Here is a 14,948-nt window from a genome sequence, read left to right as displayed (position 1 = left end):
AATGGAGTCTGCTGACCTGTCTGCTGATATTAAATAAACATTAATTAATTCCCAAGGTCTTGTAAAACAAAACTATTATCGTTTTTGTTGCAAAATCTTGAACATAAACCTTAAATTTTAAGTGGACTACAGAGGGGGGAAAAAAAATACAGCCAAGTAGAGTTCACTACATGTTGTGCTACCTGAATGGGAAACGCGGTTGGTGACGTGACTGATAGTGGAGCCGTCTGCAGAGCGCTCAATCTTCTTCATCACGACTTCACTGGTGTCTGCATCCACTCGGGCTTTCTGAGATTTCTCCTCCCGCTGCTGTCTGAGCTCCTGCAGACGCAGATCTCGTTCCTTCTCTCTCTGGTCTGAGGTCACAGGCAAAATGAAAAGCGTCAGGAAGAGAAATTAGGGTAAGGATGGAGAATGGATCAGGGTGACCATATTAGTACTTTTGCAACAATCGACATGGGCGAGACTGATCTGACTAGGGAGTGTGTCCAAGAAACTTGTTTGAAAACATTTTGCAACTCTAGTGACAGAAATCACACAATTCAGACTCTATCACTATCATGTTTAAAGCACTTGTGTGAAAGCGTTAACATCTTAGATTAACACCATAGTAAGGTTGTGCAATATTTTTTATCTATCACAATATCATAATTGTTGTTTTAACAATGTGCCAGCGGACATATTGTTTTTCCTGAATATCAGCACGATTGCAAATTGAGATTTTGATGTGATACCAAATGTGATAATGATTTTTTACAATAGTTCAATAAACATATGGCTGATATTGTGAGTTATCATTATGAATGCTCTATTTCACCAAAAAATGTGCCAAACAAATCTAAAACAGAACTTTACATGTCTCTGAGCAACAGACAGCAGTGTTTAGTTTTTGAAAGAATCTGCATTTTTGAACAAATCAATAACCCATTCACTTCGTTCCTGAATGAATCAACCATTTGAACGAATCAGTTTAAGGACTAGCTCAAAAACTCATTTGTTAAACTTATCACCATCTACTGGCAGTTATAGTTTAATATTTAAAATATAATTTCATATCATTTATGTAAATGTAAATAATGTACGCTGCATTTGTGTAAATGCACTCATTCCACCTCTGCATTAAACAGTCCATGTAAATACATCTAAATGTTACTTTGGCGCAGCTGTGTTACTTCTGCAGTGCAAAAATGGATTTTCTTCATACTGATTTCATTTGATTGGTAACAGCCATTTATTGATTCAATTTATTTGAGAATTTGACAAAAGATAATGCATATATCTAAAATGGTTAGAAAAATATGCCTTTATAAGGTAAAAAAATGGAAATCATTGCACAGAATATGAAAAACTTGTCCATAACAGGTCTAAACCATGAGGTTCCAGCACCAAATTTAGCAAAATAGTGTCTAATTATTGACAAAACCCAAAAAACATAGAGATATAATAATCAATATTGTTAAAATCAATATATTTAATCAATATTGCACACCCCCACACCATAGATGATCATAGCACTGTGTGTGCATTTGATCAAGCAAACACAAAGCAAGCAGTACCATATGATAACCAATTACATATACTTTCATGCATGGTCAAAAAACATGACCAGATCACATGTATCACAAACCACACGTGGCACATAAAAACTACATACCGTATCTTCAAATACAAACCAAGTCTATAGCCAAATGAAGCCTAACTGACCCTTCACTAAGGCCCTGGGCATTAGCAAAAGGTCAGTAGGGCAAAAACACACACAATCCAGAAACCCTACCCATTTCCTCTTGTGTGCATCCCAGCCTAGCCTCTGAGAGCAAAAAGAGAGAAACAGCACTCAACAAAAGGGAAGTAAAGAAGACAGTCTGAACTGATACACTTTCTGTGTTGACGCCCCTCAGAATATAGAGAGAATAAAGAAGAGAAGAAGAGATGAGTGGTGTGCAAGAAAACAAAAGTAGAGATTATCACCTCGCTTTTTCTTTCGTAGTTCTCTCATTGCAGTCCTGATCATTCTCCTTTCTTCAAAATCTTTGCAATTATCAAGCTGTAAAAACATAAAGAGGAAGGAACATAATCAAGGAATGTCGTGAGACAAATTTAAACTGATAGTTTATCCAAAAATTAACATTGTCAAAAAAAGTTGGTTGGTAGATTGACGCTAGCTACTGACTTCCACAGTATGGAGAAAAAAAAAATACTGTGGAAGTCAGTAGCTAGCGTCAATCTACCGACCAACGTTTTTTGACAGAATGACTTGTGGCTACCAGCAACTGTTTGGTTACCAACAGTCCTCAATTTCTTCTTTTGTTCAACAGGACCAAGAAAGAAACTCATACAGGTTTGGAACAACTTGATAAGTAAATGATGACAGTTTTCATTTTTGGGTTCTGTGTTGTCTGCAAAAGCATCATGCCTCAGTTTGTCACAATACATCTTTGATAATGTTTTTGTTGTTCATATTTGTATATAACAGCAGGAGAAATAAAGTACCATTTTGTCCAGGATCTCCTCATCCTCAATCTCCTGCAGCTTCTCTGAGGTCAGCTTATCACTTTGCACCTCATTTTTGATGGAGGTCATGGATGAGCCGTTAGGAAGCACAGGGACGTCACGGGACGCCTCGCTCACAGATTCACCCACAAGAGATATGGGCTGTGTCTCCATCTGTGTGTGCAGGGGGAAAAAAAGACAATGTATGATACACCATTAAGGTACACTAATTTCATAACCTGTTAAATTTCTAAATTTCTTTAAAAATGATTCCCACAATTCCCCATGTGACAGCTCACATTTGATGGTTTTTCCATTTAAATAACTGTTCTTCTTCGCTTCTTTCTTGTCAGTTAAGTTCATTTGGGTTGTTGATAAATGCATGTCTATTACATTATTTCATGTCACTTGTCTTACCATGATGGCGTTTTGTATTTGCATTTGAGTTTATGGAAGCATGTATCTTCTTGTGATGAACTTCAATTTATTGTGTGACTTATTACCACCTGTGTTTTTAACATGATTGTCAATATGCTATAAAATGAAAAAATCAGATTTTAGTATTTACATTGCTGTATATTGGTATATATTTCATTAATTGTTTATGAAAGTTAATTAAATAAATATTTTTTATTGTAAGTTTAAGTTCAATCTTTAAAACTTAAAATGTTGCTACCATATTTTTATGGTAAAGTTCTGGCAGCTACAGCTGCAGATTTTATTATTTTTTTTATTGTAAATTTTCTAGATTTTTTAAAGCTACTTATAATTTAAATGAGCAAAACTAAAGTCATGCTATCCTTTATCAAAGTACTGTATTTACTAATTAACAGAAGGACTGCATGAGGATTAGTGTGACAACATTAAACAGTATTTGAACAAACAATAATTTGCCATTAATCTTATCAATGGTATACCATGTAACGTAAAATTTCACTGTCGCCTCACCACACGTGGCCTTTAACTTAAGGAAGAACTTAAGTGCACCTCAAAGTACTTTTGGTGTTTTTATATTGTGGTAACAGCATTTACACAAACATTTTAAATTAAAATGAATTCAATTTCAGTAATTTTTGTTCTACTTAGTTCAATTTCTCGGATTTAATATTTAACAGTAAATGTCTTTCATACACATTTTGAACTCATTTTAACTTTAAAATTTTCCAAAAATAAATTAATTAATTAAAAATTAAGACCATGTAAAATATTCAAAACTTTTTAAAAGTTACTGTATTATATTGGTGCATGGAATTAAAATCTACATATTGCTGACAGACAGACAGATGCCTGTTAAGACCTTATACTATGACACTAAAACACAGTGATGACATTTATACTTCTGAACAGCTAATCCCTAAAGCAGGCTATAATCGACAGCAACACAATTGACATCAGGTTTTATGAGCAGAGATGCTAAAAATAGTGATGGAGAGATGGGCAAAAAAAAAAAAAAGCGCAATGAGCGAGTGAAACTCTTACAGCAGACAGAGGAGATGGAAAAAGGCGGCTGGTGGAAGGGAGAGAATGTTTCTGAATCTGATCTATGACTACAGCTGTGTTTACACAAAAGCCGTGGAAGCTCGCTGACATTTAGTCAGGAATGAGGGCTCAGTGATTTCTGTGAATGTCCCTGAGCGCCTCAGCCTGCTGCTTTCATCCACGTCACACTCAGCGCTTCACTGGTCTCTGCTTCAATGAAGCGCCGTGGACGTGCAGGTCAAGGCAGACGGTTAGTAATGAAGAGTATCTAGAGAATTAGCACCTTGAGACAATGGAAAATTAGGTATCCAGACTGTATAAAATGCTTGTGACAAATGAAAAACAATGCACAACTTTATATCTATCTGCAATCTATAAATTGCAAAGATTGATGCTTGTGCTCCTAAGTAGAATTTTTTATATTTCAGCTTCAAACTGTATTTAATGTATATAAATATGCCTAAAATTCACTGGGACTCTTATTTTGAAATGTAAATGCTCAACTATTGTTGGCTGCTCATTCAAAAAGGACAATACAATATGTACTCTTACAGCCATCTATAAACCTATTATAATATAAAAACCATAAGGTATACATTGTCATAATTCATCAACAGTCGATCATTAGCAATCATTTGGCAGAAATGCATGGTATCCATTGATTATGACCTGATCTGAAAGAGAGCGCCTGTAGAACATGACACAGCAGCACATTTTTACTTTGAAACATGCAGCATATTTACTAAATGAAATCATAGTCTTTTGAATATATTTACATTAGTATTAGTAGCTGTATTCCTGTTTTTCCATCCTCATATTTAAAGGCCACTTAAATTTACAATTTAAATACCTGCAGGGAATTGTTTTATTTGCATATGTGCTCCTAAATACATTTTACAGTTCACACACGCATCTATTTTTAATCACAAATGCAAGTGAAGCGCTCGCACTGTCAAACCCTGCAATGAAGCAATTGTTACGTCAAATCGGGTAAATGCATTAGGGGTGTTAAATGAATTTAACAGCATTAGACATATTTAATTAATCTCATAAGGCAATGTGCTAACTTTGGCAGCCCTATTAAAAATCATTGGCATGTAATGCAAAAGTGCTATTCTGGCATTCATTCACAATTATTTACATCACCAAACACCAAACAGACTTGTGCAGAAATAGACCGAATACCCACTGCAAATCTTGTGCCACAACGAGTTACCATCTTTTTACATTTTACTAATCCCAGCTTAGCAAGGCTTTGCTTCACACTAGTAAATGCAGACAGGTTTTAACCCCCTTTTAACCAACTAAAGCATATTTTAAGAGCTACACAAATATTAGTTTTCAATCTAAAACTCTAATACTCACTTTATTTTAAAAATTTAATTAAAACCAACTTTCCTGCTCACTGAACTACTTGTACTGTATCTAGAGTGGAACTTGCCCTAAATCAAGAGATCCCTGGAAAATCTGATCTGACTGAATCAAATCTCTTCCTGGAAGCAAACTCAGACACTAAGACTTTCAATTAATCAGACATAAATGGGCCATGTGATTCATTTTGTTTTCAAATGTACTGCACTAAGCCATAAAATCTATTTGAATCATAAGTTCAAATGAATTATTCATACCAGATGGGATCTTTGATGGTAAGTTGACAGTATGTTTTATTTGTGAAGAAAAAAGTATGGCACAAGCTTCAATGAAAGAAAATCTTTAACTTGAACCCCTATATTTAGATGGTTTTCTTGGCAGATTTTCCAGTCCACGTTATTCACCACGAGTGCAGATGACTGATAATAATACATAGTGGAAAATGATGCTTTTAAAACCAAAGCCATACAAATGATGACAGCAGATTCATGAAGGAAAAACTATTTTCGATCATTGGTAAGCATAAATATGCAAAATGCTACTTGTTTCAATTGGCAAAAGATTACAATATCCATTTTTCTGAGTCACCGTTCAACTACGAGAAGAAATATTTTGTTGCATATCACAATGGTAGATGTTATTGATGGCCAGGGGATTCCAATTAGTTGGCTTAGGTGTTCTGAGTAGTAAATTAACCGGCCTAAATCGAAAGGCCCGCACCAAGTGGTCTCTACAGATTGTTCATATCCCATTTAGCTCACTTTATCGCAGAAGTGATTCTTCACATTAGCAAAACTATTAAATGTTTACAATCAGACAAATGTTTGGGCATCAAAACCATTTCATTTTTGGTTATAAAAATGACTTGATTTTTGATTTTCATGACTTGACTTGAAGTCAAGATTTTTTCTGTCAAAAAAAAAAAAACCGTGCACAATACACAGTGGTATTTATGAGATGATGATTTGTTGTATTTAATTACCCCTTAACAGATTTTGACTCACATTTGTGATTCACAACTACCTGCTAATCCCATTAGCGTAAAGTAGTTCTGGGTGAACAAGGGCAAATCACACAAGATGTAGTACCTTCAATATCACTTCTTTTGTAGCAGAAATAAACTGCTGCAGAAAAAGTTAGGTGCCATGCAAAATGTAATTGCATTACCCATGACAAATGTATTGGAGTAAAGAGTACATATACTTATTCAAAAATGTAGTCAAGTAGAGAGTAAAAGTTGCAACTAACTTTGAAATGCAGTAAAACTACAAAGTAGCCAAAAAGACATGGCTTAAGTACTCAAGTCACTCAAATACATTACACCACTGGAAATTGTCATACATGCTACCATCCTATTGTTCTGTGAGAGAATTTTCAATCATTCATAAGCATATATGCAAAATACTACTTGTTTCAATTTAGCAAAAGCACAGGTCAACTACTGGATGAGATTTTACAAACCACAATGCTAGGTGTTCTTGATGGTTGCCAGGGCATTGCAATTAGATTGGCAAGTGATTCTAGGTATTAAACTGGTCCAAATCAAAAGAGTGCTCTCTAGATATGGCTCATATCCCAAAGCAAGTCTGTTTTTAGCTCACTTTAAATTGCAAAAGTGTTTCTTTGCCTTATCGAAACTACTAATGTTTACATTCTGCTAGTTGTATGGGAAAAAGCCACACTTATACTACCAGGCTGTTTTCCCTTGAGACACTGCCGGGTGGAGACGACACAGATGATGCGTGGCAAACAGCAGCAAAGGTTGGAGGGTGTAGCACTGGGTTTACTTCCCCATCAGAGGGATTGTTGTTTGCTGCATCTATATCTTGCTCTTGTGACAGTTCTGGTTCAGGCAGTCCAAGGGCATCGCAAAGCTCCATTACTTGCCTTACAAGCTTCTCCTGCTGGATCCTTAAGCTCAAGTTCTCCTGCTGTAAGGCAGCAATGGCCTCGACAACAGGCGCAACCTGGCCTGTCGCTTCCTCCAAACGGGCCTCTACACTTTTGCCGAAAACCTTCAAATCGCAATGTACATCTTGCACAGCTCGTTGAAGATTGAGTTCCAGCTCAAAACAACGTTCATCTGTTGCTTTTTCGTCTTCATCGTCTGCAACGGTCTGTAACAGAAGGTCTCCAATCACAGCCTCTAGTCCCGACTCAGCACAATCTTGATCCAGATTGTCCTGGAGACCGACTTGGTCGCCTAGGTCTGGTGTGGAGTCCAAACTGACACCAGGCATGGTCTGTTTGGTTGCTTCTCTTGTAACTAATTAACAGGTGCCAAATAATTGTCAAAAGCTCCAACAATTAAAGTTTATAAGAACAATCAGAGCAAATTGCCTTGCAATAGGTACAGACGACAGAAAATATGCCTAACTTCGACTCCAAGTTGAGACAAATCCCAGCCCTTTATACCTCACTCCAGACCCCCATCAGCTGTCCAACACGTCAGCCAATGGCGAGCCTTGGAATTCTGTCGCCATGGCAGCTGGAGGCCCCAGAGCCCCTGCTAACTCAGGTGCCACAGTCATCTATTTATCAACAGTGGCCATTATTCCAGTGGGCAATCACCCATAAGCCCCCGGCTCTCTTTTTTTAGAGCTCTTGTCCTTCACACCTTTCACTAGCAGAGAACAAAGTCTGCGGTGAACAATGTGACCACATCTACATAGTGCAAATCCAAGGCACAAATGGTTTATTAGCTTTTTTCAAGGGTGTCTGATTCGATCTTAAATCCTAGATATACTACATCAGCAGGGTAGGGTTCCACCAGCCGTTTCTAAGTTCTTACTTTTACTGTAACCTAAAGTCCACACTACACATTTAGTAACTACAAGCTAGTTTGTTACTGTACTTTATTTGGTGGCACCATTTATTCTTAAGGCAGACTGCAGCTAGTAGGTCTTAAGCACGCCTAAAACTAACACAGTTATGTAATGTGACATTTAACCTCAATGATTCAGGATGAATAAATAAACTGGGTCACACTTTATTGTAGGGAGCAATTCTCACTATAAACTATGACTTTTGCCACAAACTCCTAATTAGCTCCTTTAGTTAGTAAGGTAGTTGTTAAGTTTAGGTATGGAGTAATTCAGAATAAGGCATTAATATGTGCTTTATAAGTACTAATAAACAGCCAATATGCTAGTCATATGCATGCTAATAAGCAATAAGTGAGAATTAGTCCCTAAACTATTGTTACCAAATACTGATAAAAAAAAACAAAAAAAAAAACAATAAATGGCATTATTTATTATGACTGATTATTTTTGACATCCACAACACACAAATGTGCTGTTTGAGTCAGGATTGTGTTGAAGATCTGCTAGCAAAGTAATTTATTAATGTAAAGTTCTCTCAATTAAATGGTAAATGATTGTAAATGTCAACATTATCATGCATGTCTAAATGATTGACAGTCTGTCAAAAAGAGCTTGCTGATGCGATTCAGTCAATCTGCCATTTTATTCCAAATGTTACTCCTGCTCACAAGCTTCCCTAAATATTTAAGTTATACGCAGAGTTATGATTTAACTAATTTTAATGGTGCAACAAAAAATATTTAGTGCCTCTTTACGTCAAAACTAAGCTGAGATGTAACTTGTAAAGATGCACTTTAAACTCAGTTGATGAAGGTTTTCCTACAGTTATGCTTGATGTCTTTGTAGACACTTCTATAAAAAGTGACTCTGTATAAGGAATTCAAGCTATACTTCTATCAATAGACGTTACTTAGGAACCCATGACGTTAGTATCGTTAGCTTGTTATACTTTATTGAGCTGAAGTTTGCGGTGAAACTGATGACAGTTTTTTTTTTCATGTTGACATGCTGTATGACTTATATTCAAGACTAATGGATTATTGGAAAAAAAAAATGGATAGGGACTTGGTGCTATTCATTGGTTGTTGATTGGTTGGAAGCAGATCAGGGGTGCCTTTCCCAAAAGCATCGTTAGCTAACTATGGTGTTTAGTTCCATTGAACTCTATTGGTAAATGACGGAACTTGCGACTATAGTTGTTTTTGGGAAACGCACCCCTGGATGTGATTTTGCAGAAGATTGTATGAAAGCGATGGATTTTAAGTGGACTAAATGATTTAAGTGGACTAGATGAAATTGGTGTATGTCACCTGTGATAAAACGTGAGACAAAAGCACAATGGTCCTGCATGTTTTCATAGAAAAACAATGGAAAAGTAGTGCACTGGAATGGAAATGTTGACATGTTCTGTGTGAATGGCCCTAAACTAAATCACTATTTAAAAAAACAATGCAAAATTTATGCAAAAAAAAAAAAATAGCAAGCAATTCATTGAAAGCTGTGACACGTTTCAGATTTTTGGGCTTGATTTGACATACCGCAACAGGTGTGTCACTAAAAAGCACTTTAGCTATCATCAGGAAACTCTTGAGTAGCCAAAACCACCTATGAACCTTTTGACCCAGATGACAGATCATTCAATAGCCTGACTGCGTCAGCGTATATTTGAGGCTCAGACAGCTATTCCAATCAGTTCGGTCTCATTCAAGCAACAATGCCTGACCCTCGGACTTACTGACAGCCATGCAACTAAAAATATCCGGCACAGTTCAAAACAGAGCATCTAAATATACCACCACAATCTGTAAAACAGTGGCCACAAAACAAACGCTGTGAAGAATGTAAGGTACGTACAGCTGGAAGAAACAGACAAGCAGTACTTTGCCAGGAAAAGAACATCATCCTATAGGCATCCTTGTATGAAATTAAAAAGCTACTATTTCTTTCTAGGAAAGAGCAGTGAAAAGTACAGGTTGGCATCATGTGGTGGATGTCCAGAAATAGTCAGTGGCTGTAGTTAGAAGCTTTCTGAATAGCACAGATTACTTTGGACACAAAGTCTTTAAATATGCATGTTCACTGGACAAATAAATTTATAAAATGCATATGCATACATTTTTTATATTTAAAAACTGTGCCATAAAACATGCCACAATTATTAGATTTGTGCTGCTGCATTAAACATTTAGACATCCATTTTTTTTGCCATTCAGAACAATGTTACACATTAATTTAAATAAGTAGACTTTTGTCAAATATATTGACATGTATTAGATATTTTCACACAGCCAGGGTGAAAAGGGATTACACATAAAATACAAAATATATAAAAATACAAAAAAAATGTAATCCAAAATCCATTTCACATATTGATCGGCTGTGATTTTGTCACCTTGAGCACCATTTTTGCTTTCACACTGGAAACTGGAGTCATTTGTGGTCGGAAGATCTGTAGATTATTTCCCACACCACTCCTTGAGGTTTTCTCATCAAGTCTCTCCAACCCCTACTTCTAATTACCGTCCCATCAGTGCTAAACAGTTTGACCTACATCTAGTACAATCTGTACCTCAAATCACCATCCAGGAAATTGCTTGCAAAGGAAGAGAGAAGCAAAGGGCAAACAACATCCAATTTTTAAGACCACACACATGCATTCGTTATGATCAGCTGTTAGACATTTGCCTGTCATCACAATTATCACTGTATTTATAAAGCTAAACCAAACCTGTACAGAGTATGCATTAACTCCAGCAGTTCATATTTGCTAGTATAAAACACAATCACTTTCTATTCTTCAAATCCCACTCATTTTTACCTCTGACCCAGACTGAAGTTTTCCTTCAAATCATGAATCCTGCTGTGTGTTCTCTCGAGGCTTTCTCTTCCTTCTGTTGCTCTCACACTGAGATATTAATCCCTCATTTGTGCGAAATAGCCTTGTCAACCTGCTAATGAAGAGTCAGTACTTATCCTTTAACAAGATTACCACACTGCCCCAGATGAGTTACAGACGCAACGGGTATTACCAACAAGAGACACATTTACTTATACCTGTTGTGATGATTCACTACATTTCAAATGATTTACCTCAATTATGCACATAGGAGCAGCTTTTCCTGCCTTGTGAAAAAGTGTTTAATTGTATCGAATGTGCACTTGTAGTGTACTTCTTATAGGTTTTGAAGTCGTGCAATGTGAACGCAGCAGCAACTAGCCCTGATAGTCATGCAGTATGAAAACAACGGTGACCCAACGACTTTGAAAATCATGCAGTGTGAACCCGGCATTAGGTATACTTGCAAAAAGTACACTTTGTAACAATGAAGAGTTTTACTTAAAAGTACATTTTAAATTGTTTCAATTATCTTTAATCATGCTTAAAAAAAAAAACTTATTTTGATGTGTTGACTAACATACTAAAGGGCTTTTATGCATTTTTTACAGATAAGACAGTAGAGAGAGACGACAGGAAAGCACTGGGAGGAGAGAGGGAGCGGCAGCGGCAAAGGACCTCGAGACGTGAGCGCAGTTACGCTGTATGTCGATGCACTAACGTCGAGGCTATTGGCGCTGACCTTATTGCATGATTTTAATTTTAACTGTAGTGTGTTATTTGAGAACACATTTAAAGATGTGAAATGTACTAAATGACAGCTTTATTACAAATGCGTAATTACAAATATATTTAAATACAAGGCATTCAAGTTCCCATAGAAATTCTATTAAAATATATTTTAGTTTACCACAAATGCTTGTCAGTACATTCAGCAGTACACTTTAACCATATGTGACCCTGGACCACAAAACCAGTCTTAAGTGTCAATTTCTCAAAATTGAGATTTATACATCATCTGAAAGCTAAATAAATAAGCTTTCCATTGATGTACAATCGGACAATATATGGCCGACATACAACTATTTGAAAATCCAGAATCTGAGGGTGCAAAAATATCAAAATATTGAGAAAATCGCCTTTAAAGTTGTCCGAATTAAGTTCTTAGCAATGCATATTACTAATCAAAAATGAAGTTTTGATATATTTACGGTAAGAAATTTACTAAATTTCATGGAACTTGATCTTCATGGAACATGATCTTTACTTAATATCCTAATGATTTTTGTCATAAAAGAAAAATCGATCATTTTGACCCATACAATGTTTTTTTGGTTATTGCTACAAATATACCCCAGCGACTTAAGACTGAAATATGTGACCCTGGACCACAAAACCAAAGTCAATAGATGTAATTATAAATTTACATATAAAGATGTGATTAAGCCCAACTTAAGTGCAAGACTTAAATCACCAAATTGCACTTAATCGAAAAAAACATTAAATTAAATATCCAAAAACATTACATTCGGTTCACACTTAAGTATATTCTTTTAAAAGTACAGTGGATTCATAAAGTATGAAATTGTTCTAATGTTGCAACCATTTGCTAAAGTGCTTCTAATTGTTATTAGTATTTTTTAACATCAGTCTACACTCCATAACCCATTATGACAAAAAGATTTGTGATTACAGCAAACTGAACTATCAAACTGACCTAAGCATTCAGAGCCTTTACTAAAACATTTGAAATTTAGCTCAGGTGCATCTCATTTCTCTGGATTATCTTAAAATATTTCTACACATTGATTGGAGTAAACAATCAAACCTGAATACGGCTGTCCACCATTGGTCCTCGTCCGACCTGACAAAGCTCGAGAGGATCGGCAAAAAGGAGAGGCAGAATATCCCCAAAACTAGAGCGCAAAGCTTGTTGCATCAGACCCATAACACTTCAAGCTGTAATTGCCGGCTGTAAAGGTGCTTCAACTAAGTACTGCATTATGCAATGTAATACTTCAGTTTTATTTTTAAAAATTTGCCAAGTCCTTGCTGTCCTTTGCGTTTGACCTTGGTTTAAATCTTTTAAGCACAAGGCTGCAACAAAGTGTGAAATGTTTTTTAAAAAATGTCTGAATACTTTTATAATCCAATCTGTATTATTTTCATAAATACTCTTTTATTAATGTGCTTAAGTGTACTTTATTTTCACGTGGACTGTCATCCTCAATTGTTTACAGGTTTGCAGATGTCCTTTTAAGTGTTTATTATGCTCTGTGCAGTATTAGCTATTGGGGAGACAGGATGGTTGAAACACACAAATTATCAAGAGTTCCAACTGCAAATAAATGTGGAATTGTGTCACTAAATACAAAGAGTTACTACTAAAATTGCAATGATGCCTATCAAAGGTTTCACATTTTACAGCTGAACAACAATTTAACTAGTCTAATTTTTGACAAATGTTATTGGAGACTTGTTTTAAGTGACGTGATGTGTGGCCAAGTATGGTAACCCATACTCGGGAATTTGTGCTCTGCATTTAACCCATCCAAGAACACACACCATCAACGCACACAAGGAGCAGTGGGTAAGTTGGGGTTCTGTGCTCTGCTTATTCACTCCCCCCAACTACAATTACTGACGGTACTGAGAATCGAACCTGCAAACTTAGGGTTACAAGTCCAACATCTCTAACCATTAGGCCATGACAGCCCCATTTTGTTCATGCTCATAAAAGTTGCTGTTTTTAAAAAGTGTGCATTTCTTTCTGTGTTGCCATGTCTGCATGTATAAGCTAGTTTTTCATAAAGATGCTTATTTATGGGCAGTCATGTTGTTTTATGCTTATTTAAAGAACTGAGTCCCATATTAGAGCTTATTTTGGTGAAGCAAGTCGCTTGTTTTGGCTTTGTTTTCCCAGGAAGATCTGGCAACAGAGAGATGTGTGAATGAGTAGAAGCACATACACATACACTGCTCAAAAGTTTGAGGTCAGTACGATTTTTCTTTTAAAGAAATGAATACTTTATCAATTCAATGCGCCTTGCTTAAAGTATTAGTGAAGATTTTTTATAATGTTCCAATATATTTCTATTTTAAAAACTTAACTTGTCTCATGGTTTCCACAAAAATATGAAGCAGCACTGTTTTTTTAACATTGCTAATAAATCAAGAATGTTTATTGATCAGTAAATAAGCATATTAGAATGATTTCTGAAGGATCATGTGATACTGAAGACTGGAGTAATGATGCTGAAAATTCAGCTTTGATCACAGGAATACATTACATTTGAACATATATTCACACAGAAAACAGTTCATTTTAATTATATTGTTTCACAATTTTACTGTTTTTACTGTATGTTTGATCAAATAAATGCAGCCTTGATGAGCAGGAGAGATTTATTGTGTGTAGTTGTAATTGTAGAATGCGTTTCTCACTACAGTGAATGTCCAAACTTTGTGTACAGAAGGAGATTAAAGAGCATCAACAATATGTACTGTAGCTGCATTATGCTCATGGCCTAAATGTCTTCAATCACAAATGTTAGGTTAGTTAAAGCAAAGTCTTATACAGAATATATGCTCAGTTCAGATCATTTTTGGCCTGAGACTTTGACCTGGAGTGAAATTTTAAAAGATTTTTTTTTTTTTTTGAGGTATGAACATGGATTATCTGTGTTTTTCTGCTGCTCTGTAAAGTTTCTTATTTTTAAGATTTATTTTTGGGGTTTTATGCCTTCATTTCGATAGGAGAGTAAGTTGACAGGAAGCAAAGTGGGAGAGAGATTGGTGTACGGGATCAGGAAAGGTCCGTGAGCCAGGACTTGAACTCAGGATGCCCGAAGCACAATGGTATATCGGTATATCGCTATACTGTACATTGGGGCGCTGCCCAGGAGGTTATAAGTGCCAACCTGCTTTCTAATGTTTTGATGCTGAAA

At 36.0% G+C, this 14,948-nt stretch overlaps 1 protein-coding gene across 3 annotated transcripts in view; it reads right to left on the bottom strand.

Moving 5' to 3' along the window:
• LOC306870832 (smoothelin-like) overlaps nucleotides 1–14,948 on the bottom strand; it is a 62,835-nt gene that overhangs the window by 14,915 nt on the left and 32,972 nt on the right. For 2 of the 3 annotated variants that reach the window (XM_079418261.1, XM_079418262.1), the window contains 3 exons: nucleotides 2,491–2,664; nucleotides 1,969–2,044; nucleotides 183–356 (listed from right to left, as the gene is read on the bottom strand). In XM_079418261.1, the coding sequence (XP_079274387.1) occupies nucleotides 183–356; nucleotides 1,969–2,044; nucleotides 2,491–2,664 (424 nt within the window). Of the gene's footprint in view, nucleotides 1–182; nucleotides 357–1,774; nucleotides 1,808–1,968; nucleotides 2,045–2,490; nucleotides 2,665–14,948 lie in introns of all 3 variants that reach the window. The other variant, XM_079418260.1, reaches the window with a different exon arrangement.

This window comes from Barbus barbus (assembly GCF_936440315.1).
Source record: "Barbus barbus genome assembly, chromosome: 6".
In the NCBI taxonomy this organism is placed as follows: domain Eukaryota; kingdom Metazoa; phylum Chordata; class Actinopteri; order Cypriniformes; family Cyprinidae; genus Barbus; species Barbus barbus.
Note: the sequence above shows the minus strand (reverse complement) of the source record. Positions and strands in the feature narration are given on the sequence as shown.